The 27,859-nt window shown below is 53.8% G+C and overlaps 1 protein-coding gene across 1 annotated transcript in view; it reads left to right on the forward strand.

The window, feature by feature from the left end:
- Nucleotides 1-424: 424 nt before the first annotated feature.
- Nucleotides 425-27,859, forward strand: part of CSMD1 (CUB and Sushi multiple domains 1) — a 720,682-nt gene continuing 693,247 nt past the window's right edge. The window contains exons 1-2 of the mRNA XM_054565852.1: nucleotides 425-443; nucleotides 694-910. Coding sequence (XP_054421827.1) covers nucleotides 425-443; nucleotides 694-910 — 236 coding nt within the window. The remainder of the gene's footprint in view (nucleotides 444-693; nucleotides 911-27,859) is intronic.

A 27,859-nucleotide genomic window follows, 5' to 3' on the forward strand; every position in this document is an offset into this window, starting at 1 on the left:
CCGGTCCCCACGCCTCTCTGTCCGTCCGGTGGACGCAGGCCCCCCGTGCAGCGCAGCAGTGGGACAGAACGGGTCCCGGCAGAGCCGGGCCGGATTAGAGCGTCCCTGAGGGCCTCCCTCCAGGGGGACACGTGGGACGGGGCCGGGCAGAGGCAGGTGTTGGGAGTCGGTGGGTGCGGGGTGGAGGCCGGGAGGCGGCGGGTGGCGGGGTTGGGAGGGAGGGGTTTTCGGGTTTGTCTCCAGCGCGCGCCTCTCGTACTGATCTCCCGGACGCCGTCCCTTCAGCAGCAGGGACCCGGGGCCGCGATTTGCCAAGAGGGCCGCGTCCCGGTGCAGCTTCCCAAGTGTCGTCCCTGCTCCTTCTTTATCCCCTTGGCGTTGTTTTGTGATTCTCTATCTCCTAGTGCTGGAGAAGACTGTCGCAATGTATCACTCGGTACCAGGTGGGGAGAGAGGGAGGGTTACCGTTGTTCCTATGGAAAACAGCACAGTGGTCAATAAACAGCGGTACAAGGATAAACGGTTTGGCACGCTCACAACTGTGACCTCGCGGTTGCCCCACCGCGGAGCCTCACAAAATAAGCGATGGTAAAAATTGGACAAACTGGTTGGAAAACTTTTCAAAAATCACAGGTGAACAACAGCCGAAACAACACGCTGATTTTTGTCTGATTCTCATGTGCTCGCTTCCAGGCCAGAACTGCGGAGGCCTGGTCCAGGGCCCCAACGGCACCATCGAGAGCCCCGGGTTCCCGCACGGCTACCCCAACTACGCCAACTGCACGTGGATCATCCTCACCGGAGAGCGCAACCGCATCCAGCTGTCCTTCCACGCCTTCGCCCTGGAGGAGGACTTCGACATCCTGTCTGTCTACGACGGGCAGCTGCGGCAGGGGAACCTGAAAGTGAGGTAAAGCGGCGCTCTCCGCGCTCGGGGCTCGGGGGCTGTCGGCCTTGGGTCCTGAGACGGGGTTTCATATTTTGGATTTAATTGTAAGAAACGGAAATTTCCTACAGTTTCTGTGAAAGACAAGACTGTGGATCTGCGTGCAGATTCTTCACCGGTTGAAAGCATAACTTCTTGGTGAAAGCAGTCACTGACTTCACTTGTGAGCATCAGGTTGCTCAGGGTCGGTAGAAGGGCGGCATCCAGGCAGTTGAAGTAACATTATCAGACCCCATTGTTTTTAAGCAACTGTGGATTTGGGAGAAAAGGCATAAAAACAAATGTGTCCAATTGAGTACTCAGAGTACAATTCAGGAAAAAACAAAAGGAGCCTTTATATTGTCAGAGAAAACACTCAATAAAAAGAACACAGGAGGTGGGTGAAAACATGAAAGACGCTGCAATCTTGCACGAATTGTTGTTTCACTCAGTACATAATCCATTCCATCCCCTTCGTTTTCTCTATTGAGCTATGATTTTTACCATGAAGAAAGAAAAATATGTTCTGGTTGATTTTAAGTTCCATTTTTTATTAGTCAACATGGAAAACTGCACCTGTACAACTATTCCATTTTTTTTTTTGTTATTTGTTTTGCAAAACAAAGAGGAATGGCTTTTCAAAGAAATTGGCCTTTCTTAGCTAACCTGGTGAACATATTTAAATATATGCATACATGCAAATGAGGCTTTCTGCGCCGGCTTTGTGATTTAACATTAATTAGACCTTGAGCTTTGGACTAGATGGTGTCCTGTAGGAAGACTGACAGTGGGCAGGAGAAGCCGCTCGGAAAAAGGAAACGGTGTTGATGCTGAGGTTGGCGCTGACGCGCAGACCCCAAGTTTTATTCTTGACTGTGGGGACGGAGGAAGCTCTCCGACTACAGAACCGCGTAATTATAGCTGTGCGTTTACTTATTATATACATATGCACCTACTGTTTGTCTGAGATAGTAAATGCTCAGTATCAATACATCCCACGCGTACTTTATTCGCATGTTGTTCATGCGTTTTCAAGTGTCACACACCGTCCGCGACCACCTGCGATGCCTGTCGTCTGCTCTCAGTGCCCCCTCCAGTGCGCTTCCTTCTGCCGCGCGGTGCGCGCAGCTGCCCCCTGGACACGCCAGGCGACCCTTGTCCCCTTGTCTGACGGGCGGGGCCCTGCATTCAGATGCTGTGCACAGTGCCTACGCATACGGTCCCTGCTCATCTGAGGCAAGAGTTCTTGTCCTCTTTGTGGCTCCTCTCAATATTTATTTATCCACCTATTTATTTGCTTTTATTTCAAATAAATGAGGCTACTAGGGAATTGTGGTATGTTGTGATAATAAAAAGACGTGTATTAGCAGCTGAAAAGAGTTACGACAAAAAAGAGAATGCAGTTTATGGACATGTCAAAGAGCGTGACCCCGTGTTAAAAGGAACTCTACCTCTTTCCAGTTTGAAAAATGGCCGAGTAAATATGGCCTCTTAAAAAACTCTTCTCAGTTTCATTTCCTGTAATTCTCCCCTGTTCTAAGGGAAGCTTCTCTTATGTATTAGTGGGAGGGACTGCCTGTTTTTAAACAAGGCACCGCCCCCCTCGCTCCTTAGGGCGATGTGCGGGTCGCTTTCTGAAGGGAGGACCACAGGACGCAGAGAAGGGGCCCCCGGCCGTCTCGGTGTTGTGGTGGCGTCCGCCCTCGGCTCGTCGAGGCCGGGGCCCTGCAACTGGACGCGTGTTCTCTGCGGGCCAGGGAGTTGTCTGCGAATTGACACCTGTCCCTCAGAGGGCTCTGTGGGTGTCGGTGAGTGTCACGTATGCCATCGCGCTTTTTATTCACTTCGATATCTATACCAGAGAGAGCAAGAGCGGCTGATGGGAGCGCGAGACTCTCATTTTTCGTTTGGGATGGAGAGCCAGTATGCCTCTCTCTGCCCATTCCTTGTCCTTAAGCAGGTGTCCAACCTGCGGTCCACGGGCCACATGCAGCCCAGGAGGGCTGTGACTGCGGCCCTACACGAAATCCTAAATTTATTTAAAACTTACGAGATATTTTTTGTGATTATGTGTCGCCATGTATGTCACGTGTGGCCCAAGACAGCTCTTCTCTGTCCAGTGTGGCCGGGGCGCCCACAGGTTGGACCCCCGCAAGGCAAGGAAGACGCTCTCGTCGCCCCGCCACCCTCTGTCGCTCTCCCTGTCTCTGCGCTCAGAACACCTCGCGGCACGGCCGGTCTGGGCTGCGCGGGGCCGCCCCGGACACAGGCGCCGCTGGCCTAGGCCCGAGGCCACGCAGGCGGGGCCTCCAGGGCCGCGCGGTGCCCTGGGCCGCTCCTCATCAGAGACGGGGTGAATAACGATGGGAAATGGGGCAGGAGTGTCGCTGGCGCGAGCGCAGGAGGCGACCGCGACACCTCGGCCCCGGCTGACAAGGGGCAGAGGAGCGAGAATTAGCAGGGAGTTCTCGTTAAGGGGAGAGTCACTGTTATTTGTTTCCCGTTACATCTCGGCGCAGTCGTTGACTTCCCCCGCACAATTAACTCATGGCCCTCCCAGGAGGCCTGGCGTTCACACCTAGGACCCCTCGGCCGGGGTTCAGGCCTGCGTCGCAGGCGCAGAGGGTGGAGGCGGCGGCTGGCGACGCCCGTGGACTCCTGCCGCCTCTCTGCTGGGCGGGCGCGTTTCCAGCGGCCAAGGTGCACCAGCCAAACAACTAATAGCTGTTTTTTGAAACAACTTGAGCATTTATTATAAAGAAGTTTAGCTACAATAAGAAATAGTTTTCTAAATAATGTAAGGTTTAGATTTAATCCCCAAAATAACAAAACCTAGAATTTGAAGGCTAGAAGTATTGATGTTCACATTGTAACTTGATCTCTATTGAGGAATATATTATTAAGCCTATTAAAAAATCTTTAAAGGAAAAAAATAATGCATAATTTATGTTATCATCTTGGATCATTATATTAAAAATACACAAACATAAGTGATTTTTGCCTCCATCAGTGAATTACATTTTAACATGTAGGTTTTGAGAGGTAAATTAAGACTTCTCTTAAGCACAAGAAAAATGATGCGACTCCCGATTAGGAATAGAAATCTGTTGAGTCGCCAAGAATTAAAGCCACTCGCGGTCGTGAGCTGCTGCACACGGCGGTGATCCAGCCTCTGGCCTTTGCTGACTCTGCGTCTCCTCCTGCTTCGCAAACGGAGGCCGACCTTGCGGTGATAACACCCTTCACTTTTGATCTTGCATCCTCCCTTCCTCCGCCGCAACCTGTGCTAACCTCGCAGGACACGGCCCTGTTCCGCGGCAGGTTGGCCACTGCGTGTGGCTTGACCGGGGCCCCGACTCGCTGCCCTCCCTGCCCTAGGCTCGCCCCTCTCGGATCCGGAAACACTTGCGCCTGTCCTGTCTCCGTTCTGTTTGGACAGTAGGACAAACACTCCGAGTAACCATCACCCTGATACTCAAGGAACCGCAACTGGACTGCAAACCACATGCTGCCCTTCCATCTCTTCCATTTCTCCCCGCTGTGTCTCAGCTCATTTCAGCTGCTCTGCCCGAACTCCATAGTCCGGGGGCTTATAAACACCAGACACTTGTTTCTCCCTAGTCCTGGAGGTGGGGAGGCCAAGAGGACATCTTCTCACTGTGTCTTCACATGACCCTCTGAGGCCGGCCATCCCATTAACAAGGCCCGCGCCCCGGTGGTCTGACCACCTCCTGAGGCCCCGCCCTCAACCCCCGTCACATCGAGGGGGAGGGTTTCAGCCTCTGAGAGTGGGAAAGGTGCCAACATGGAGAGTCCGTTTCTCAGCGGAGCGGCTGCAGGCTCTCCCTCCACCCGACCTGGCAAGAGGAGGCGCTGCTCGCCTCTGCGCCCCGTCCTGCCCTCTGCCTCGTGGGCTCTGACCGCGTGCCCGTCAAACCCACCCCACCTCCGGAGCGGGCCCCTGATGGGGTCGGCCTCCCCTGTGTTCCCGTGGGCAAAGCAGGACACGCACCCTCTGAGGCCGAGGGCTGTGCCCTGAGCGTGTCTTCTCTGGTGACGACAGGCACGTGGACTGTGAGATCGTCCCTGAATCCGCGTGGGGTGATTTTGATTTAAAATATCCTCGATCCAGGGCCATTCGTCCCTGTCCCCTGTGTGGGACCCAGCACAACATAATGTGACTCTCCGCTCCGGATGAGCCTGAGTTACTTGTCCAGCCCGGCGACTGCTGCCCAGTCGACGTTCTCTAAAGGCGGAGGAGCGTGTCCTCGGCTCAGACTCGGAAAAGGATGGCAGCGGGCGTTACTCCCCAACGGCGATCACGTTGTAATGCCCAGCTTTCCAAAGGGGTCTCATTATGACCCCCAAAATGTAATAAAAGTGGATCTATGAATGGAAGTTGCGCCATGCAAACGTGGAGAATCAGGAGACGTTATCCCGCGATGGCGTGGGACGCGGGCCCAGGGACACGTCCGCAGGCACCGTGCCTCCCTGCACCTCTGTCACAAGATCACCCCTAATCTTGTGCAGTGACAGTGATGACGACATAAGAGATGAGTGTGGCAGGGCCGTTGAAATCCGGGCGTCATGAGTAAGTAGTGCTGAAAACCAGTTTTATTCCAAATGTTTTTTATAAGCCATAAGAATGTGTGTGAATGCATTAACACTTAACTAAAAAGCCTATGCATTGCTAACTGGTAGCTGGTGATGTTTATAGTTTGAGAACTTTGAAGGCCTCGGAAAGGGTTTCAGTTGCATTTGGGAGCCATTTGACTAGAGAGCCAGCAATGCCCGAATTCTGCCTTCCCCCATTACTGGTCCAAGGAGGCGGGGGGAGGGCACGCACAGATCAAGATTTAGATACGATCAGAGCATCTTTCTAGTTGTAGCTTGACTGGCGGCTACTGCCCCAGTGAAGATGCGGGGAAACGTAAGGTGAGGTGAGTCTACAGCTTTTGCAGGGACTGGCGTCTCTTGCTAGCAGGAAGCACGCATCTTGACGCCTCACCGCCTTCCCCCAGCTGCGGGGTCAGGGGTGGGGAGGAACGACCAGCACAACCGGCCCAGGCCGTGCCGAGGGAGGGCCCCGCATGCTGGCCCCGGAGCCCGGGTCGGGGAGCAGAGCTCACTGCCCCAAGGGGCCGTCTCCGCCGGGGCCACCCAGAGCCGCCCAGGGCTCAGGCGTCGGACGAGCAGGCCTCGCCCCTCAGCGGGCACACCTGGGAGGCGCGGTGGGGACGGGGCAGCGGTGGGTCCTCTCGTCTCGAATTGTCACCTTCCCTCGTGTCCGCATGCTGCGAGTCTGTCAGCCACGTTCCCTGTCCCACATGTGTACTGTAAGACGGTGAAATCAAAAAACAATTTTCTTTGATACATATTTCAAGTCTCGTAATACATGTTTTAAGTTAACAGTTCATAGGCAAGGTCAGGAGCTGTTGCGTAAGGCCGAGTTCACTGTTTCTGGGTTGGCTCTCCACAGTCGGCGAGATGGAGGAGGAGGCCAATGAAATGAGAGGTTCAAGGATGGGACTGAAGCCCCGGCGTTGGTAACTGGATGGAAACGTAGAGATAGTTACAGATGCTGCCCAAGAGATAGAGACAGATACATTCTCCCCCTCGATGATTTTTATATTCAGCTTTGACTAAGGACCAACTATGTACATTCTTTTCATAAAACTTGTATTTATTAACAAAATGATGAAACTACTAGTAATTAGGAATCCTGGAGCTAACGTCGTAAAACATTTAAGGAGGTAAACAGGGCTGTCTTTGAAATACGACAAGCAGGTCGTAACATGTATTGAAGTCTAACACTCTCTCTTCATGTTCCAGTATTTTCTATGGCAGTCAAGACTGGACGGTTCATTTCAACGTCTTAGCCCAAACACTTAAAATGTTCCTGTTATTCTGGCATGATTGTGATGTTTAGACATTTTATGAGTTCGTGCGTGTGACCAGCTGATAGTAGTATAAATATTGTACAAGCAATTAAGAGTACTGCAGCGCAACCCCTTTAAGTTTAGAAAACTTCCAGATAAGGCTCCCAGGAGCAGGAACACGGCCCCTTTCCCTAGGCTGCCCTCCCCACCGCTCGCTGGGGCGGGGGGGGGGGGACCAAACCCCAAGTACCCACTGCAGCACCGCACAGAGGCCTGCTCTCAGGCCAGGCACAGGCGGGCCGGAGCTCACAAAGCCTCCCGACCATTTTTTTCTGGGAGGCGCCCCTGGAGAGTGCGGCGGGCGGGCAGGGCCTCCACACGAGTGTCTGGGGGAAGGACCCTGCGAGGGTCCAACGCCTGCCCTCCAAGTCTTGCCCCCGAGGTTGCTGACCGTAACTGGGTGTCCTTGGCCTCGCGCCAGGAGTCCCGCTCTTGACGGTGGCCTCTCGAAGATCGGACCGTTCTCTCCCAGACCCCTGTTCTCAGCAGGACTCACGCACTGGAGGCTGTGTTGATCGATCCGCCCCAAAGCTTCCAGCCAAAGCCGGGGGTGGGGCGCCCCCGCTGCCTGACCACTACTTGGTCCCGTGCACTTTACAAGCAGCATCCGCCCCTTTTCCTTCAGAAATCACTCGCAGAGAATAAAAATAAACCCGCCGGCTTGCCCCCTGCTGCAGGGGAAGCGTGCCCGCGGACAGGGCGTGTGCCCGCCTGAGTCGGGGAGTGGGGAGGGGGCAGGGCGAATGCAGGTGGGCGCGTCCTGCACCTGGGGCCTTCCAGCCCGAGGAAGAAGAAGACTGAGCAGAGTTAACTCTGGGGCCTCCTGGGGGTTTCTAAAAATGTCCTCCTGGAGGAGACAGCTCCTGAGCTCTTCGCGGGCTGCCGTGCACCCTCCAAGGCCCTTCCCTGGCTCAGGTGACCAGTGTTTCCGCGCCCAGACTGAGCCACCGGCAAGGTCCCGCGTGCGTCTTGTCTGCGGCGCAGACATCCATCACGATCTCTTCTGTCGCTCGGGTTTAATGGCGTTTGCACTTTCTCTGCCAGCGTTGGGAAGCCTTTTTTAGAGTCAATATCTCTAAAAAGCAAATACTTGGTGCGCATAGTGCTTTATTTATTTATGTTTTAATCTACCAGCGGTGGGCACATCCTCCCTGTGACCAGTGGCAGTGGCGTGGGGACAAAGTGGCGCGCCATTCACAGGGGCGGGGTGGGCAGGTGGGCCCGCTGTGGTGACGCCTGCGGACGTCAGCCTGTCCTGCCGGGAGGTGGCGTCACGGGGCCAGGTTCGCTCCCTCCAACGGGCGCCGTTCCCGCGGGGGCCTTCGCAGGGCCAGCTAGACTTGACTTTGGGACTTCGCCCTTCTCGCCGCATGACACTCTGCGCTTCCGTGTCAGAAATGCATGTCGTGATTCAGGGGGGCAGAGTACGAGCATCTTTTAAGTAGATGGTGATGGACTGGGCATGTTATTCTCTACGGACTACGCGTTAGCGGTTCCTTCCTTCCGTGTCCAACGCCTGTTTTAAACGGCAGACACATGTGTATTTCCCTTCGCAATGCCAGGCCAAAGGCACGGTGCCGTCTGAGCAAGGCCATCGGCGCCCTGCCAGGGCAGAGCGCGGGTGGGGGACCGGGGACCGGAGGGGCTTGCCCCAGGGGGGCCGCGAGGGGGCGAGGCACCCGGGGCAGGAGCGGCAGCCCGGCGGGCCCTGCGGCAGGGCCGCACCCGCACGCTGTGAGCGCCCTCTCGCGGTGCCTCGCCCTCCGGCCTTCCCTCTCAGAAGCCCTTCTCTCTCCAGACCTGCCCGTGCACCTTCCCGTCCGCCCATGGTCTCAGCTGGGTAAAGAGGGAGTGACTTACACCAAAAAGAACGTCGTGATGGTAAACTCATCCACTGAGCTGTTAATTTATGACCTTAGTAACCGCAGCCGCCATCTTCCACGGACACGTTTCATCTTAGAAAGAGCGCCCAGTGCCTGGACGGCAGCCTCCCAGGGGAAGGCCGAGCGGGTAGGCGCCAGCCCCGCTTGGAGCCCTGCCCTTGCCTCGCCCGGACCCCCAGACCAGGCGCACCGGCTGGGCCCCCGCTGGCCTCCGGCGGCTGTTAGTGAGACCAGGTGTGCCGGGTGCTACCGCAGCCCACCCACGGTTGCCGTTGCGGCAGCCGGGCCTGGCCTCTGGCCGGAGTTTCCCGCTGCCCCACAGCCCTTTCCAGTTGTTACTGCTGGAAGTGACGTCCCTTGGCCGGCAGGATGCTGTGCGGGCCACCTGTCGCCCTCTCTGGCACCGGCATCCCCGTGGGTCTGTGGGAAGCCGTGGCCGGTGGGTGGCAGCTCTCTGCAGAGCCAGGACACTCAGCGGACCTGGCCCTTCCTGTCCCTGCCCCTCCACAGGGACCAGTTCCTCACCCCGAGCCCCTGCAGGCTCCAGGGGCGTCCTGCGTGCCTTCCTGGGAACCCCACACTCCAAGCATGGGGACAGGGCCGGCCCCAGGGGCGTCCCCTGGGGCTCCGCAGAGAGACCGTTCCCAACCGAAGGGCCAGCGGCCCCGCCGCAGTGTGCTGGCCATTGGGTCCAAAGACAGGAGAGCCCAGTGGCTGTTCTCCAGGGGAAAGGCCCCCTGTCCCGTCCCTGGGGAGCGGGCAGTGCACCTTCTTGGACACATTCGAGACACCTCGCCGTGGCAGGAGTGACCGCTGGCCCTGAGGATGCACGCGACTGCCAGGCGCGGCTGTGGGTGCGTGTGCACTTGCGTGTGTGGCCGGTGCTGGCTCGGTGTCCCCCACCCCCAGGTGCCGCGCTCGGAGCTGGCCGGCTCTTTCTGCGGAGAGGTGTCCCCGGGAGGGGCCCGTGGGCCCCTAAGTCGAGGCCGGCCCCGCGGGGCGGGCAGGGAGCAGCTCGCAGCTTCTTCCCGGTCTGCCCGCTCACCTCGGGTTCCGGCGTGAGAGCCAGGTTTGCTCTCAGACCGAGGATGTGCTGGGAAGGCCGTGCCGTGCCATTGCAAAGCCACGCGGATCCGTCCCCTCTGCTGCGGCTGGGGCGCGTGGCCGCGGTGTGGGGCCAGTGGTGGGTGCCGCGGAAGCAAGCTGGCCCCCAGGGCCTCGGGAGCGGAGTCCTGCCCACGCCCTCACTGCTGCGTGTCTTGTGGCCCCTGGGGACCACAGGCCGCGGGCCTCCTGTCCTTGAGTTGTTGAGGGACCGGGCAGCGGAGGGTGACGTGGTCTGTGTTGTCCTGGGGACCCGGGGCAAGCGGAGTTTGGGGCACCAGGACTCCGGTCTGGGGGAAGAGGACGGGGCGGGGCCGTGGACGGCAGGCCCACGCAGAGCCTCTGCAGGCCGGACGCACGCTCATTTCTGATTTTAAAAGTATTAAAAAACAACAACGAACCCTCGGGCAGGCCGCAGGGAGCGCACAGGGCTGGCGGCAGCTCAGCCCCTCTGCCCTGAAAGGTCGCTCAGCACTTGCCCCCCCGCCCCCCTCCCCGCCCGTCAGCGCCGTGTGTCGGAGATTTCAGCGCCAAGGCGTCCCCGAAACAGCTGGCCCGAAAGCGGCCTGAGACGCCCCAGGGCTGTTCGCTCGGCCTGGAAGCGGAGCGATTCGGTACCGTCTGTCCCCCGGAGCGGACCTCCGCCCTTCGCTCGCGTTGCAGCGGCGCGGCCTCACGTGGCAACGGTGGGTTTCTGAGCTGTCAGTCTCTTCCAAGGGGCCCGTTGTGTGACTGTTAGGTGGTTTGCCGAGTTAGGGTGCAGACCCGCTGTGGGGGTCCGCTGCACTGGAACTCTGGGGCGCGAAGGGACTGGCCCACGGTGCCTCCGCATGTCTTCATGCAGGACAAAGAGGGGTTCCGCAGGCACGGGTTTCACGCTCCGCCTCCCGCCTCTCAGCAAATTTTGGACCTTCTAATGGGTGTAAAGTAATGAGTGTTACCTTATTTTGATTTAAATTTGCATTGCCCTGATGATCAATGATGTTAGTATCATTCCGTGTGCTTTTTGGTTATTCAAATAGCTTCCTTTGGAAGTGCCAATTTTTTTTTGTCAATATTTGTCAATTGTCAGTATTTTTTATGTTTTATGATTTTCTGCAAAATATTAGAAATGTTCACAGACTCTGATATCACCAATATTTTGCTCTATTTGTTCTTCTCAAAGTTGAATGGTCTAACTCTTCATTGTAGGTCTCTGTTCCATTTTAAGTTAATATGTTTTACATAATGAGAATTAAGGTTATACATTTATCTTTTTGCATATGGATATCCATTTGTCTTTGAATCATTTTTTGACAATGCTGTAATTCTTACGAAGCTGATTTTTTGTGTAAGGTGAGTGTCGATGCTCATGCTTTTAAAATTCTGGTGGTCTGACCACAGCTGTTGAAAAGAGGTTCTTTTCCTCATTGAGCTGACTTGGCTCTGTTGTCAAAAACCAATTTCAGGCGCACGCGAAGAACTGTGTCTGTGTTCTCCCCTGTTGCATCGACCTGTTTGTCTTCTTGCCGAATTGATTATGGCAGTAGCTACAGACTCAAACCTATTCAGGATTCAAGGTAGTAAGAAATAAAAATGCGTAAATATGAAAGTAGATTCATATGTTTCTGCCTACTGACACAAAATAATACTTACCCAAAAATTTTTTTTTTGCAAAGAATGCTGCTTTCAAATTAGTCTTTATGTTGAGTTTCCCCTATTCAAATGGCTATTTTGGTTCCTGTCTCCTGACTGGATCTCAGCTGACACTTGGTTTTATCAATACATTTTTCATAAATGCTCTTTATCTCTTTGGGAAAGTTTGCAAGTTCTGAAATCACAGAGAGTAGCTCCTCGCACTTGGTTCTTTTGTGTGTCTGTGTTGGTTAGTCTAGGTCCTTGGCATTTTGAATACTTTAGAGCCAGCTTGTCCATGTCTACAAAAATCTGATTTTCACCAGGATAGCTTTGAGTCTATCAATTTGGGAAAAATTACCATGTTAACGATAAAGTTTTCTAATATATGACTATAAAATATCTTTCCATTTACTTTGGTCTTCTTTAATTTCTCTCAGAAAACTGTTAAATTACATATATTCCTTACAACCTTTAGTGTTTAGTTACTCTTCTCAAAACCACTGCTTTTCAAATTCCATGTTTAATTGTTTATTGGTAATGTATAAAAGTACAATGGATCCTTTTTATGTCGACAAAGTCTCTGGAGACTTTTCTAAAGTCAACGATTAGCCCTCGCGGCTGTTTTGCCGACCCCCTGGGGATTTTGCAAACCGCCCTTCCTGCAAAGGGGGGGCCTCGGGTTCTCTCTGCGGCCTCGTGGGAATGACCCCACCCCTGGACGGCGCTGCGGAGGCGGCGCGGGGGCGTCACTGCCTTGGCTCGGGGCACGGGGAGGCACTGACCGCTCGGGTGATGTCCCCTTGCCCAGGCGCCCCTGTCGCCCCTCGGCTCCGCCCCGCCCTCGGGCTCCGCCCCTGCTGCCCCGCCTCGTGGTCCTCGGCACCCGTGGGACCTCCGGAGCATCCTCTCCGCGAGCAGCCGGTGGCCCGGGGGTGGTTTGCCAGGAAGGTCCACCACGCGCAGGCGGATCCGTCCCTGCGTGACTTCCGGGCTGTGACCCTCAGCGCCCTTCGCCGGCGGGTGGGGACCTCGACGTGGCGGGACAGCCTCTCTGTCACTTGCCCCCGCCCCTTGGGCTCTGCCTGCGCCTCAAAGGTAGTGGCTGCCCTCAAATTCTGCTACTCTGCTATGTTAAGATTTCTCTATATTTTATAACTTCTCTTCCAGTTTTTTCGCTGCTGTTGCTGTTTTAAGATCTCAAAATAAAAAAGAGTCTGGCCCGGCTGGTGCGGCTCAGTGGATTGAGCACCGGCCTGCGACCCCAACGGTTGCAGGTTCGATTCCCAGGCAGGGCACAGGCCTGGGTTGCAAGTCGGGTCCCCAGCAGGGGGCGTGCGAGAGGCAACTGCACAGGGATGTTTCTCTCCCTCTATCCCTCCCATCCCCACTCTCTAAAAATAAATAAATAAAAATCTTTTAAAAAAAGAAAGATGCTGTAAGGTAAGACCCTGAACTCTTTAAGAGTTTAGATGGTAATTATTAAAGACTCAGATTTATTCAGGGTTATATGAAATAAAAATATGTAATACTAAAAAATTCATAGTTTTATACCTACTAACACAAAATAATAATCAGCCAAAATATTTTGCAAGAAACCCTTCCTGGAAATTAGTCTTTATATTAACTTTTCCCTGTTCACAGTATGGGTATGATTTCTGTCTCCTGATTGGATAATGGCTGATACATTGATTTTACATTTTTCATAAATGTCCTTTATCAGTGTGAGAGAGTCTCTACTGTTACTAGTTTGCTGAAGGTTTTATTATAAATATGTCTAATTCTGTGAAATGGTTTTTCTGCATCCATTTAAATTGTGGTGTCTTTTATTTTTCCTATTAATATGGTCAGTTGCGTTCTTTAGCATTTTCAGTGTTGATCCAAACTTGTTTTCAAAGATAAAGCCTACTTGATCATAAGATAGCATTTTATATATCATTGGGTGGAACTTGTTCTGTTTATTAAGAATCTCTGTGTATGCACATGAGTGATTTTGGTGTGTGGTTTTTCTGTAACATTTTCCGGATTTTGCTCTAAGAGTTGGGACGATCTCAGAACATGGGAGAGAGCAGTGTTCCCTTCTCACTTGCTTAAAAAGTTTGTGTAATTTCACTTATTTTTGACAAATTTCAACAGAGAAACATCTTCTCTCAATTTAGTGCTATTTAGATTTTCTATTTCTTCTGGTGTCAATTTTGGTAAATTGTATTTTTCAAGATAGTTACCCACTTAATCTCTTCCATCAAATGTGTTAGTAAAAAGTTATTAATAGTAATATTTAAATCCCCTTAAGGTCCATAGAGTCTGTAGTGATAAATCATTTCTCATTTTAATATTGGTGAATTGTATTCTCTTCTTTTTTTTTCTTTCTAGTTAAGGGTGTGTGGATTTTCTTGATTTTTCAAAGACGAAACTTTGGCTTTGTTATATTCCCAATTATCTATTTTTTATTTTACTCATTTTTTCCTCATTCTCCTCCTCCTGTTCATTCTGGTTGATTCTGTTCTTTTTTCCTGCCAAGTTAAGGCAGGATGTAAGGTCGCTCACTGAGTTAGCTCTTGCTTCTTTTACAAGATCAATAGTTAAAGCCTAAAGCTTCCCTCCGGGCACTATTTTATCTGTGTGCCATGTGTCTTGTGTTAATTTAACATGACATATTTTTTATTTTGTCTTACGATTTTATCTTTGACGTCGGAAATACTAAGAAGAATGCTGTTTGGCCTTGACTGTGCGGGGTTCCCAGCAGCCCTGCTGCAGCCCTGCCTCGTCTGGCGCCGCTGTCTCCGGAGGACACGCTCCGCGTGGCTTTCACCCTTGGGTGTTCGCTGCGACGTGCTTGTGTCTTCCATCAGCTTTCCCAGGCCCGAGCCGTGATGGCGCAGACGGGACCACCCGTGCCACACACTGCATTCTAGACTTCATGCAGGTTGCTTTTTTTAAAGCCTATTAATAAATATAAATATTTGTGTTATATGTGTATATATATATATGGTATGTACTTGTAGATATATTCTATAGTTCTTGAAACAGAAGAGATGTTTATATAGAGTATTTGTCATTAGTACGTATATTTATTTTAGTAGTTGGTTTTTTAAACATTCCTGGGCAGTATCTAAAGTTACTTTCTGAACACCCAACGCAACTGACAGAGAACTGCGGAGACCCGCTCTTACAAAAGGGAAAACTCGTATTCCCGTAACTAAAAACATAATCCAGTAATTAGCAACACTTCCTATTTTATAAATTCACCCATAGTCATTACAATTTAATAAAACGTGTAGAGGAGAATAAGTGTGTAGGAACCTATGCATAATTATGCCTCTTTCAGCCATCGCTGCAAATTTCCCAGTATATAAATGTAAATCTATTGTTGTTCTTTAACATGTTTACCTTATTAGCTTACTAATAGTGATGCTATTAGTATTACTTGCCCCCAACCAATGAAGCAAAGAACTTTGTTTTACGGTGAAGTTCTCTAATGCCCGACAGAAGGTGTTCTGCGCCTGGTGGGCCGCTCAGAGCGCTGTGGGGCCCAGGGTGTGAGAGCGCGTCTGGCTCTCCAGGGCTCCCGCCTGAGGACGGCGCGGAGGAAGCCGTGCCGCCCAAGCAGGGGAGCCGCCGTCCCCGGCCTGTTCGCCGTACGGGTCTTTGTCACCTAACCCCTGCGGAGCCCCCTGTGACGAGAACACGGAGCGCAGGCAGGGACAGGGCCGGAGGTAGGGGCGGGTGCGTCTGGATGACTCACGAGCGCGTGGATGCCGCGGGCGGCGGCGGGGCCGCGTAGAGCGGCGCTCGGGCTGGAGGCGGAGCCGCGGCTTGCGGTGGGCAGGGCCGCGGGCTGCAGCCGGCACCGCACCCGCTGCTGTCCCCGAACCCGCTACCGTCTGTGGGAGCCTCGCTCACCCTTGCGCGGGGAGAGCAGGCGCTCACTCAGCGCTGGAGAGCAGCCCGGACGCTGGCGTCGCCGGCCCCTGAGTGAACAGACCCGTCGCGCGGACCGCGCTGCGCGGCGGTGACTTTACTGGTTCACGCATTCAACAACACGCAACACATCGCTAGTCCCATATGTCTCTGTCTGAAACTGGCAGTTTAGACATTCTGCCTTTGCTCCCCAGAGAAGAAGAAAGGGGAAACGTGTGGTTTCCTTCCTGTGCAGTAAATCCAGAAGAGGAGGCTGTCACAACCCAACAAGGTTAATGATCATTTTCTATCTGTTTGGTGTCCCGCTAAGGGAGGCGTACCTGAGCAGAGAGGGAAATAGGTAAATCCTGTAGGAAACCGTTGCATTCCTTCCCTCTCCCCCCACCGATACTGTGTGCTGCGCCTGCTAGAAACAAAATACGAGTTTGCTCCTGGTTGGTCACAGAGAAGAGACCTGTGGCGGCCTCCAGTTCTTCGTTCTGCCTCAGGGGACAGAAGCCCTCAGGGGACCCCGTGGCCCTCGGCAGTTTGTGACACATCACACCCCGGCGAGCTTGCTTGGAACCTTGGCAGCTGCGCAGAGTCTGAGTGGCTTTTGTCAACTGTAAACGCTGTTCAAAGGCAAACTGACCCAGGGTAGGCTTATAGCGTAAGAGGCCGGCAGATTAGAAATATTTTAGAAGATCAGTGCTGTAGTTTTTTTCTTTTTTTCATTTAGTTCACATGCATTGACCTGTGACCAATTTTGCAGGTGGTGTTCGAGGGCCCCCGGGTTTTCGCTGCTCGGCCCTGTTTCTTACACCATAGAGGTTGTAACCAGAGCCTACTGAGCATAGCCTGTGGGGACGCCAGTCTGTCCGAAACAGCCTGCGGCTGTCCCGTGGCAACGAGAACATCTTTCCCTGCACGTGGTTCAGGGTCTTCCCTACACACAGTGCGCATGAAAGGCTGCTTTGTGACCACCTCAAAATAATGAGGTTTTTGCATAAAAATTAAAGAGCCAGAGTGCTCGAGCTACTTGGAACATGGGTGGCTGTCACGGCCCGCGGCCATCAGCCCTGAGACGGTCGGAGGTGGTGGGGGAACGGCACGGGCAGCTTCCCGGTTCCTTCCCGGAGGCGGGGACCCCCTCGGGAGCTGCGGGGCGGGGATACGCGGGAGGGTCAGCGTCCCTCCTGCTGTTGTGGGCGCAACAGAGGGGGCCCTTCGCAGGACACCTGCTGCGCTGTGGGGCTCGGAGGCCCGCGCTGGGGGCAAGAGCTCTCCAGGGCGTGGGGTCGGGTTCCGTTTCTTCCATTCCAGGATGGCTTTAGGGAGTATTGACCAAAGAGTGATATGTAAGTATAAGTGTAAGTATGACTATAAAGATAAATATAAGCACGCATTTGTACATCACAACCTATTTGAAAATATGTGAGGCTAGATTCTCAGTCTAGGTTTATAAAGGTGCAAAATACAACCTATCGGACTATGAATTCATGCGATGCAGTTGTATAAGATCCTTTCAACCACTGTCACCAGAAAGCAGCCAGCGCGCTGTCAGGGACACGGCTGGAACACTCGGGGTTCTAGGTTGCTGGGGTCTCTCCATAGCTGTGACCGCACGCGACCGGGGGCCGCACCTGCCACATCGCTTTCTCGTGAACGACCCGCCGTGTGTGCGGCCGGGTGCACCGGCCGCCTCGCTTCTCCCCAGCGGCCTTGTTTGCCAGAAGCGGCGCGGTTCTCGTCCTCGTGGGTGAAGGGCAGCGAGGTCCCCCGTGTCCCCGGCTGTGCGACCGGCCTGGACGCTGACGGCGGCGGCCCACGTGGGAGGCTGCTGTTCGGGAGCCCGTTGGTGCCATCAGAGCGCTTCGGAAGCGGCACCTTCTGCTCTCTGCCGCGCCTCGGCACTGCGCCTATGGCGCGAAACGCGTTCCCATCCCACGCGGGCCCCCCCGAGCTGCGTCCCCGGGGGCCCCGAGTCGGTGTGTCTATGAGGTCGTTTAGACTCTTAAATTGCGTCGAGGTCAGGAAGACGCACGTGCTCGTCGTGTGGTCCCTTTCGGCAGCCGCAGCGAAGTGCCCGACACCGGGTGGCCCACACGCCAGACTTGTCACAGGTGTAGGGGTTGGAAGTCCACGGTCAAGGCACCTGCAGTCCCAGTGTCGGGGGCGGACCCACACCCCAGCCTGCTGCGCCCGGCCCGGCAGAAGGGCCGGCAGCCACCCGCGGGCCCGGACACGAGCACAGGCTCAGGCCTGAGGCGCCACCTGGGACCTCCCGGCTCCGCCGGGTTGTCAGCCGAGGCCTGCGGTGTGGAACGGCGCGCACGCTCTGCACACGCTCTGCGCACACATGCCCCTTGTTCACACAGCCCGGCGCTGGCATCCTGAGCACCAGATGGTGGGTGGGCATGGGGTCAGCGGTGGGGGGGCGGCATGCGTGGCTGTGGCCGCCCCGAGGGGCGCCCGGGTGCTATCGGCGCAGGGAGACCCGAAGCCGCGGGCGTGGGCAGGGCGTGGGCAGGCGGCTCGCTGTGGGCGGGCCCACGGTCCCTGCTGCTGGCGGGACACGAGGCATCCGACCTGGGGACAGGGCGGTGCCCAGCAGGAGGGTCCTTGTGCCCTGCCCGCCTCCTCCTGGGCCACCGGTGGCCTTGGGGGACACGCGGCCTTCTTTCCATTCACGTTAAATTATTAAAATGTTACTATTTCAGAACTGAGCGTGCAGGAGAAGAAAGGCGAATTATGCCGAATTCGGGACCACAGTCACAAGTAATTTGTTGCAAATGTGAAACGCTAACTGGTTTCAGTTGACAGTTACGCTGCAAATTCAGCCGGTGAAGTTCTCTGAGCCAGCGGAGGGGTCACCATTTTTAACTGGAATTAAATTAGGATATTTGTAGGAAGCAAAAGGGAGCTATTGAGGACGTTCACTACATTTTGAAGAGAGTACAGACGAATGAGGGACTATCACATTACGAATAATGTAAAATATAAGCCCTTCACTTTTGACGGAAATGCGCCTTAAGCGAATATCAAAAACCCTTTTCTCTTAATAAAATGATTTACACGGACGGAAGGTGAAAGGGCAGGTGATCCTCATGCACGGGCGTGGGGGGATGGAAATGTTTCAGGAGGTGCCTTGGCAACGGGTTCGACCCTTCTTAGTGAGCGTATGCCGTTGCCTCCGCACCACTGGGAACAGAGGAACTGTTCAGCGACGCTTCCTTCAGTGCTGCTTAAAATATTAATGAATTGTGAACAAACCAGGTGTTACGGTGTCCGTGGGCCAAGGGAGGTGTTGTCTTCCTAGAAGAATGAAAAACGTCTTAGTTATGAACATGAAGTGATTTTCACAGCTCCTTGTTAAGGAAAAGTAAATTAGCACATTATACCTACAGCACCCTTTTCTTCATAGTTAAAAGTCACGTTTTGACTGTGTCTGTATGTCCGTATGGACATGTGCATGGGTTCACAGGCAGAAGTCTGGCAGGACACACAGCCAAATGTTAACAGTGCACACCTCACGGGGACAGAAGGACACACCGGCCACCTCTCATGGCCCCTGCGCTGACCTGGACTTTTGTAATGAGATGAAATCAAGGCCTACGTACCTTTCAAGGAAGCATTTTATTGCTGTTTTCAAAGGGAAGCTTCCAGGCGTTAGCTTAAAAAATGCAAAATTTCATTTCATGTAATTTTGACATAGAAGTTCATTTTTATTACTCTTCATGGGCAATTAAATACATTTAAATGACTTAAAAATGAAGTCACGTAAGGTTTCTTAGCCACGCGCGCAGCTGCTTCTCCCGAATTCTCATGAAATAAAACAGAAGTGCTGCTCGGTGGTGTAACCTGTATCATCGGGAGTGGAGTCAAGAGGAACCATTTTGGAAGTTGTTGTAACTATAGAGGTTAATTTTTGAATGACTGAGAAACGAAGTCATTGATTGGATGGACGTAGCGGTTGATCTATATTTGGGGCTCGTCGGTTTAGTGACGTGTAGCTCTGTCTCCGTGCGTTTCCCACACGGAGGGGATGTGAGAGTCAGCGAGGAAGTGAGGAGACGAGGCTGTGCGTGTGCACAGCGCGGCGGCGGAGCGCTCGGGCCCGGGTTCCAGCTCCTGTCCCAGGGAAGACGCCGCGTCCTGGGCGTTTCTCCTCGCCCGTAAAACGAGCGTGTGCCGGATGCTTTCTGCAGAGGGCTGAGCGGAGCACTAATGGATCCGTGCACGGGACATGCTGAGAGCGGTGCCCCGTACCTGGGGTGGAGTGGTAGACGGACTTTGCCATTTCATGGGTTCGGGGCGGGCATGTACCATTGATCCTTGTAAAGAATTTAGCTGTGACGACGTCTATCGGGAGATTCTCCAGTCTGGCTTATGTTCCAGTTGTAAATGGACCAGTAGAAAGTAGAAGGAAAAAGGGATTGGTAATCTCTAGGCATTGAAATAGGGCACTTTTCCTGAAAAATAAAACAACGAGGAAACAACAGTGTCCTTCTGGGAAAGAATTCGGGGGAAGGACGATTTGACGTCTGCTCGGTGGGACGGGCACGTGGCGGCGGGTGTTCCCACGGTGTTTGCAAAGCTGCAGAGGCGTTTAATGTGCTTCATATGAATGGGTACTGATGATTTTTAAGTGAGATGGCTCCTTTTGTTTTAGATGGTAAAAGCCCCACCCCCCATTGCTCGTGCGTCTTTGCCACCGCTGGCACCAGCCCCGGGCCCTGTTCCGTGCCCACCTGTCTTGCTGTCTTCGGGTGCTGCGCTGGTCCGCGCCCTTTACTGTATGTTTCCTGGTTTTAACCATTCCAGTACTGGCAACGTTTCTTGTGAGACGTGCAGCACACAATCTTTGGAACTTACTGGCCTATTCAGAAAGGAATTTTAAATGTTGTTTTGATAATAGGTCAATGCTTAGTATTCTGTTCACTTTTGCATACCTAGTGTTTTGCAAAATACAGCGCATAGGTAATGTCGATTTACTAAGTCATTGAATTAAGATGCTAATCAATTACTGACTACGGTGGAATCCCAGAACCAGGGGTCCTGGGGGCTCCCAGAGTTAGCATCTCATTTTAAGAGTCTAGAAGCTGAAGCGCAGATCTGGGAGTGGGATGTGTCAAAGTCGACCTCAACCCTCCGTTTTCGAGTTCTTTGTCATCTCCAGATGCCGCGTCCCTGGTAACACCTCCACAAGGGAAAACATGGCAGTGCTTTCCCGGGTTCAACCAAAAAAAGATTCAGAGGATTTAATTTTGAGTGCATTTTGAAATGGTGAATTCAAACAAATGAATGTGAACTAGTTCCCAAATGCATAGGAACCGTGTCTGCCACCGTGTATCGCTGAGTCGTTATCATACATGTTGCACTTGGGACAGGTGTTTCCCAGGCCCCTGAAAGCAGCCGTGGGAGGGAAATACACTCACACGCACGGGAGCACGCATTGCCCCGCGCCTGGCTTTGTAAATGCCGGAAGGGTTCTGTCCATTGTTCTGCAAGTGAGGCTTGAGGACTCTGCCTTGTCCGTGACAGTTGACACCGACTGAGCAGCTTGTAGAGAAAATCAGGTATTAACAACGTGAATTCTCACTGGTGTCCCTCACCTCGAAGATGGCGACGAGCCGCTTTTGATTGCGGGGCCGGTGTACATCACGGAGATCCAACGCTGACCGCCCCACGCAAGGACTCGAGTTTCTTGACTTGTCTCTCTCACGTCTCATGTTCAATGTATCAGGAAGTCGTGCCAGCCCTACCTTTGTTATGGTCTGCGTGTGGGTCCCCAGCCCCGGAGTCGTGTGCTGAAAGCCTAACCCACAACAATGGCGACATCAGGGAGCGAGCCCTCGGGCGGCGATTAGGCCATGACGCTGGGACCCTGGCGCTGAGGGTCCGTGCCCTCGTGGGCAGACCCCAGGGTGCCCGGTGCCTTTCTCCGTGTGGGGACACAGCCACAGGGTGGCGCCCTGGGAACCGGGGGGCACTTCCCAGTCCGATGCCACCTCAGGCCCCAGCCTGCAGGGCTGGAAAATACAACCGTTGCCCGGGTGCCTGGTCGTCGGTGGCATTTTGCCGCAGCAGCCTGAACAGACTGAGCAAGCGGCCCATCTCCTGCCCTGCACACCACGTGGAAGCCCCCAGCGGGCTCACAGGGCCTCGGCGACCGCCTCTGCCCTCAGCCCTGGCGCTCAGAGGCTCTCCGAGGCCCTTTCACGCCGAAGTCACCCCGTGGCCTCTGCTCGAAACGCTCCGGAGGCTCTCTGGCCCCTCTGGAGGCGAAGCCGCCCTCCTTACCTGCCCCACGGGGTCTCGCAGGGTCTTTTCCCCTGCTGCGCCCCCTCTAGAATCCGCTGAGCACGCCGTCTGCTCCACGGGCCTTGACCTGGAGCGCCCGTCCTCAGGAAGGGCCGGGACCCCTCACTCTCGCTGCAGTTCCAGCCTCCTGTCCCCTCATCCGCAGCGCCTTTCCCGCCGCCCCGCACACCCTGCCCCCCGGCACACTGACGTGCCCTCAAAGATAGTTTCCTGTCCTGCGCTTTCTTCTGCCCCTCGTCCTCGGCACGACCCGAACGACCGTGCACTGGCTGCGTGGCGCGCCGCCGCCTTTTCCCCTTGGCGGCCGCGGGGAGTGGGGCTTCCCCACGCAGGGGCCTGTCTTCTCTTATCGCTACTTCCCATTCCCAGGGCGACAGAGCCGTTGAGACCCAGGAGGCCGCCTGCCAGCATTGGTCAAGGGAATGAATAAATGTGTAAGTGAATGAAGACATTGTCGAAGTGTAAATATTCTAATTTTAGACATCACCATTGAGTTGCTGTAAAGGGTGTCTCATCACAAAAATTTAACTTGCATCTTAGCAAGTTTCCAAAACGTATGCATTTTATGTGCAAGAAGATCTTTCTGCTTGCACATAAAATGCGGGGTGAGGCAGTGTGGACCGACTGGGAAGGAAGTTCAGGATGTGAGGGGCTGCTGTGAGTTCCTTTTTAATGGAAGCATGTTCTTTCTGGATTTATGAAAGTAATTTTCTATTTTGGGGGGCAAGGTGACATTGGTTCCTTTAGGACTGTTCCCAATGTTATCAGTGCTCCTGCGCATGAAACCGGAGAACAGACCAGATCAATAGTACAAGGTCACACCAGAAGTCGTCCACGCGAGCAAAGCACGTTGTGGGTGCTGTCCCTGCTCTGCACCTTCACGGCCCCCATCCTGCCTGGTCCTTTGAGAGCGGTGCTGATGTCGGCAGGACAGCCCGCCGGCCTTGCCCTCAGCCATGCACAGAAGTGGCATCGGGCGACATTGCGATGGCAGCGGGGACCAAGCGACCGTCACTACCAGGAGCCCTAGGAGCCGGGCGCGGAACGCCACCCGCCGCAGAGCCAAGCCTGTCCCCTTTCTCTTTGTCGCTGTTGCCTCCCCTCCGTGAGGACATCGCGTCAAACAGACCCTGTTCCTAAGACACAGCTGGTTGGGGGGACTCACTGTTAATCTCTCCAGGAAGCGCATTTTCTCCTTCTAACTCTACGACCCGCAAGGCACGCCGAGGTTAGTGCGGTGCCAAGTGAAAGCTCGCTGCCCTGGGCTTTGGGACTTAATCCCAGGCCCCTCTTCCACAAGCCGAGTGAGCAAGCCCCGCGGCGAGGGCCGGTGGGGCCCCCGCCCGCCTCCCTCCCTCCCGCTGGGGCCTCCCGAATAGACAGCCCCCGTTTCCGTGGGCTCGGTGTCTGGATGTGCATTCGTAGAGCCCTGGTTTGCCCTCTGGCTTGGAGTCCTGGCATGTGTCCTGGTCACAGGCGTGGTTCCCCCTTTCAGGTTTGATCTTGGAAAATTCCGGAAGTTGCTGGTGCAGCCTGCCTTGGCTGTGCTGTGATGCGGCAATCAAAGCACGGGAGCTTCCCCGCCTCAGGCTGTCATCGGTCAGGGGCAGGTGTGGGACAGCGGCGTGACCTCGCTCCCGGGCCGCAAAGTCCCTGACCGCCCAGTGTGGGAGCCATCCCTTTCTGCATGCTAGCGACTGCAGAGGGACAAAACGGATTAATAAATGGCAAGGAACACTTCTGAGGTGTCCGCGATGGCAGGAAGTCTCACGGCCGGACTTCACGGATGCTTCTCCAGGCCCTTTCGCCCCCTTCGGCGAAGGAGTCGTCAGCCTGTGCGTATTGGTGATTCTTCTGTTGCTGCTACTCAGCCCCGGTTTCACCGCCCGGACTCCCCGGTGACAGAGGAGGGTTTGTCGTAGGGCCCGAGGGGAGGTGGTGACCACAGCCAGGCCCCCGCGGCGGCCCCCGTGGGCTCGCTCCGTCCAGGCTCGCCTTCCCATTCTGGTCAGCAGGGCTGGATGCGCGGGGCTCAGCCCGTCCTTGGCTTTCAGCCTCGTCTGTTCAGCACAAGTGCGGGCGTGGGAGCCGCAGAGCCACCCACCTCGGCCCTCTGTCCCTCTCCGGCCAGCGCCTGGCTGGTGGGGCTGCTTCTCCTGGTGCTGGGACTGGCTCAGTAACGCAAATACGCCGGCAACACGGAGCAGCTCGTGATGGCGGATGCTCTCGACTGAGAGCAGATGCCATAGGTTCTCATGGTGGCCTTCATCTCATTTTTCTTAATTTGTGAGGACGTCTAACAGAGCTCACCCCGAGACCCCAGCTCTGGGCCTGAGGGGTTCTGGGTGGGGTCGTTGGTTACAGAGAGCCAACCCTGTGAGAAGAGCTCTTTTTCCCTTTTTATTTTTTTTTTAAAGTGAGCTCTGTTGGGTGACATTACTCACTGGGCCGGTTGCGCTGAAGTTGACCTGCCCGCGACAATCAGTCTTCAGTTCAGAGCTTGGAAGAGCTGTCACTCTGGGTGTTGGAAATTCTGAGGCCAGTGATAGGAGGACACTTATTTCAGTCATTAAATGTACACGTGTATGTATTTACACATATCTGTGTACGTGCGCAGTATTGTCAAGGCCCACGCTGGCGGAGCAGGAGGGGCAGGACTTCGGGGGCAGCCACAGAACGTGGCACCAGTTGCTGCTTGCGTGTCCCGGACAGCACCACGGGGACCCTTGCTCGCTCCTGGCACAGCGCCTCAAGGACAAATCGCGTGTTTGGCAGAGAGCCCGGCAGGCGTAGGCATGGCCGCGAGCCCGAGCACAGTCACCGGTAAATCTTGCATCGTTACCTTTTGCTCTCAAGAATATTCCGTTTATACCATATCGTTGGCTGAAATGAAAGATGTAACTAATTACTGATCAGGAGCCTCACACAGCTAGCTGAGAACAGCGTCCTGTGCATAAATGCTCCTGTTAAACTCACGGATTGTCATCAACCCGAGCCAGAGTCACGCTTTGGAAGGACGACGAACAGATTGTTCTTGATTACTGGCCCTTCTGAGACACGCAGCTGTAGTTTCGCTCACAAACAAATAGGACGCCGTTGAGAACTCGGGTGGGAACACGTGGCCTTGCGTGCCGTCCGCCTCCCTGGAGGGGTTAGCCTGCAGCCTCTAAGGCGAAGGCCGTGCGCACCACGGGCCTTTGATGCAGGTCCCTCTGTGGAACGGAGACACCTGTGTTTCTCGTGCCTTGGCCTGTGCGTGCGTTTCTGGTGAAGGCATGCGTGACACAGAACCTGCAGCCTTAAGAGCAAAGTGCTCACGCCTGTTTCTCTGGTCATCTGAGGCCTTCAGAATCTATTTACTGCTGTAAAACTGAATTTGGAATATAAACCGAAGTATAAAGAAAAAAATAAAAGTCACTTAGAGACCCATGACCCAAAGTTAGCAACTGACTGTAAATGGGTATGTGGCCTCCTGATTTCTATAAAATATATAAAATATAAAACTATAAAATAAATTGTATAGTTAATATATTATAAAATATGCTTTGTAAATTATTTAGAAACAGATATAAATCCACAATAGTTTTATTGTAGGGCATCTAGTCACTTTGGAAATCCAGTAACGTCCAAAATTCTCAAAAGCAGGTCTTGTAATTAAATTTGCTCTCCCACAGGTATTTAAAATGTGTGTTATCTGTCAAACGTAGAAATCACCGTGTTTCAGACCAACGTCACTGGCACCCAGAGCCACCCTTACCTCCTGAAGGAGAGCCTTCCTGATCCGCATCCTACCCAATATTCAGAAACCCAGAAACATGACAATATTCAATACCAAAAACAGTTGGAGGTGATTTTGACTGAAGTGACAATTTTCATTTTATTTTTTACATTTTGGACTAAATGATTTTTAACGCTAAATTGTGAGGTCACTTAACTATTTTTTCCTTACCCACTGAGTTCCTTACGAACTTGGGTTCTGCTTGTTTATATTTCTGTGCAGTATTTCTAGGGACCAAACAAGTAAACTCTAAATACATTTTGAATGGAGATTTGCCTCACACGTAAAGTTTTAATATGTGTTTGAAAAGTTGATGCATTAGAATTTTAAAAATAAAAATGAATACAAAAAATAATTGATGGAAATGTAAAAAGAAAAGGGAAAGAGACATGAGAAATGCAGGGCGGGTCACAGGCCCCAATGGGAGGGCTTCCTCCACGCCGGACGCCCGTCCATATTTCAGAGCACGCGACTGGGATTCACATCTGTTTAATTTCATGAATGCTATTAGAATTGATATTTGTGTTAATTCATAAAGGTAGCAATGTTTCCGTAAAAAAATTTGAGCTCAAATTGCTCTTATATGTAAATTGTTAAGCCTTCATTAGTTGCTTAGAATTAGAATTATACATTTAGTTAATTCTTTAGAATTTCAACTTTAGAATCAACAACGTTTAACTATTAAAATACTTCATTAAATCATTAACTATTTCCAGTATCCTGATGCTGCTTTCTCAGCCATCAATCTTTATAACCCTCGCAATAATGAGCATAAAAGGTGATCCTCCTTGTCATTCTCCATTAATACAGGATACAGTTAATGACTTTATATCAAAACGGTGGTTCTGGGGAACAGCTAGAAAATGCTTATTCTAGTTTTCTGCAGCTGCTCTAAGTGCTGGCCACTGCTTGGTGGGTTACAAGAGCAATAAATATGTTAAAACAAAGCATTTCAAATCAAGAAGCATTCACATGAAAATAAAGTAGATCTTCCAATTTTCCGGAGTTTCATGCAAGTTCCTTTCCTTGTGAAGTTTATTTCTACCCTGTCCCAATAACTGTCATATCAAATAGGTCCCTAAATATTTAGAATGTCATTAGCACATGCCTAAGGGCTGCTTCATAGTCCAGACATTTCTTGCTGTATTAATTAAGGTCTCCTCCGTGCACCTTGCAAATAGGGCAACAACCTGTTCCTGTGTTTGCTCTCTGAAACCAGAGATCAATAGTCCATTTCCGCTGCTTTATCTATTCTGTGCTCGACAGGAGAGCTCTTTGGGGCCTCCTTTCTCCCTCCCTGATGAGAATCTCCCCCGGCGCAGCGGCGCCCCGCAGCAGCTCCCGCCAGTGGGTGCGGTGAAGAAGGGAGTTTGCGGCCAGCGGCGCACCCTTGGAGCCTGAACGGGGCGCAGCGGCGCGTTCCTGAGGCTCTTATCTCGGCAAGAGCAGTTGGTCTCTTGCCGCTCCACCCTTTATCTGTCTCTCTGCTCCGGTGTCCTCCGGAAGCCTGCCCGCCAAGGTCACGGTGAAGGTGAAGATAACTTCTGGGGAGAGGAGTTGCAGGCTCTGGGGAGGCCCTGCCCTTCCCCCGGGGAATCCGCTGCCCCAGCGACCTGTCTTGCTCCTACGCTGTTCAGAGCGGGGCGACCCTGTCTCCCTCCGCCGAGCTGGTCCTCCAGACCCGGGGAGGAGGCCCCGCCCAGACTGGAACCAGCCCCTCTTGCCCAGGGCCTGCCGCCTTCCGGGCAAAGGTGGAGAGACAAGGCGTTGGTGGAGACGCCCCATGTGCCGCCTCGTGGGTTTCGCTCACACGTGGGAAGACCCGGGGCGTCCCTCCTGCAGGGGGAACCGGGGGCGCACGCGTCTCTGGTCAGCCCTCAGGGGCGCCACGAGCCCCCAGCAGCGCAGGTTCTTGTCCTTTCACCGGAGGAGCATGGAGAAGCGGTGGGAGGGCACTCGCCCTCTGTCTTCCAGGGACGCGAGCTCAGCGACAGAGCAGCGACCCTGCGCTCAGCAGCAGCCCTCCAGCGTGTCAGCTGACGGCCCCGCGAGGCCCCTTCGTGCCCTGCCCCTCCTTTCCCTCGTCTGCGATGTCACACCTGTCCCACCGATTAGCCGGGGCCAGGACACGCGAGACAATGGCGCCGAGAGCCCAGCGGGGCCACGGGGAGCAGTGCAGCCGCTAGGGACAGGGACACGCTGGCCGGCTCGCGGGTCCTCTTGGCGCCACGGGAGTCTCGAACCCAGAGGCTGGGCGCCCTTGAACTTCGGTGCGTGCACCGCGGGCGGGGCCCGAGGGCGGCCACGCAGGGCGCCCGCGGGGCACCTTAACCGGCGGCACCCACGCTTCTAAGAGAAAGGCTCCGACGCCAAGTTTGGTGGGACCCCCGGG

This window comes from Pteronotus mesoamericanus, unplaced genomic scaffold (assembly GCF_021234165.1).
Source record: "Pteronotus mesoamericanus isolate MK-2021 breed Mesoamerican mustached bat unplaced genomic scaffold, CSHL_Meso_final contig_169, whole genome shotgun sequence".
Classification (NCBI taxonomy): domain Eukaryota; kingdom Metazoa; phylum Chordata; class Mammalia; order Chiroptera; family Mormoopidae; genus Pteronotus; species Pteronotus mesoamericanus.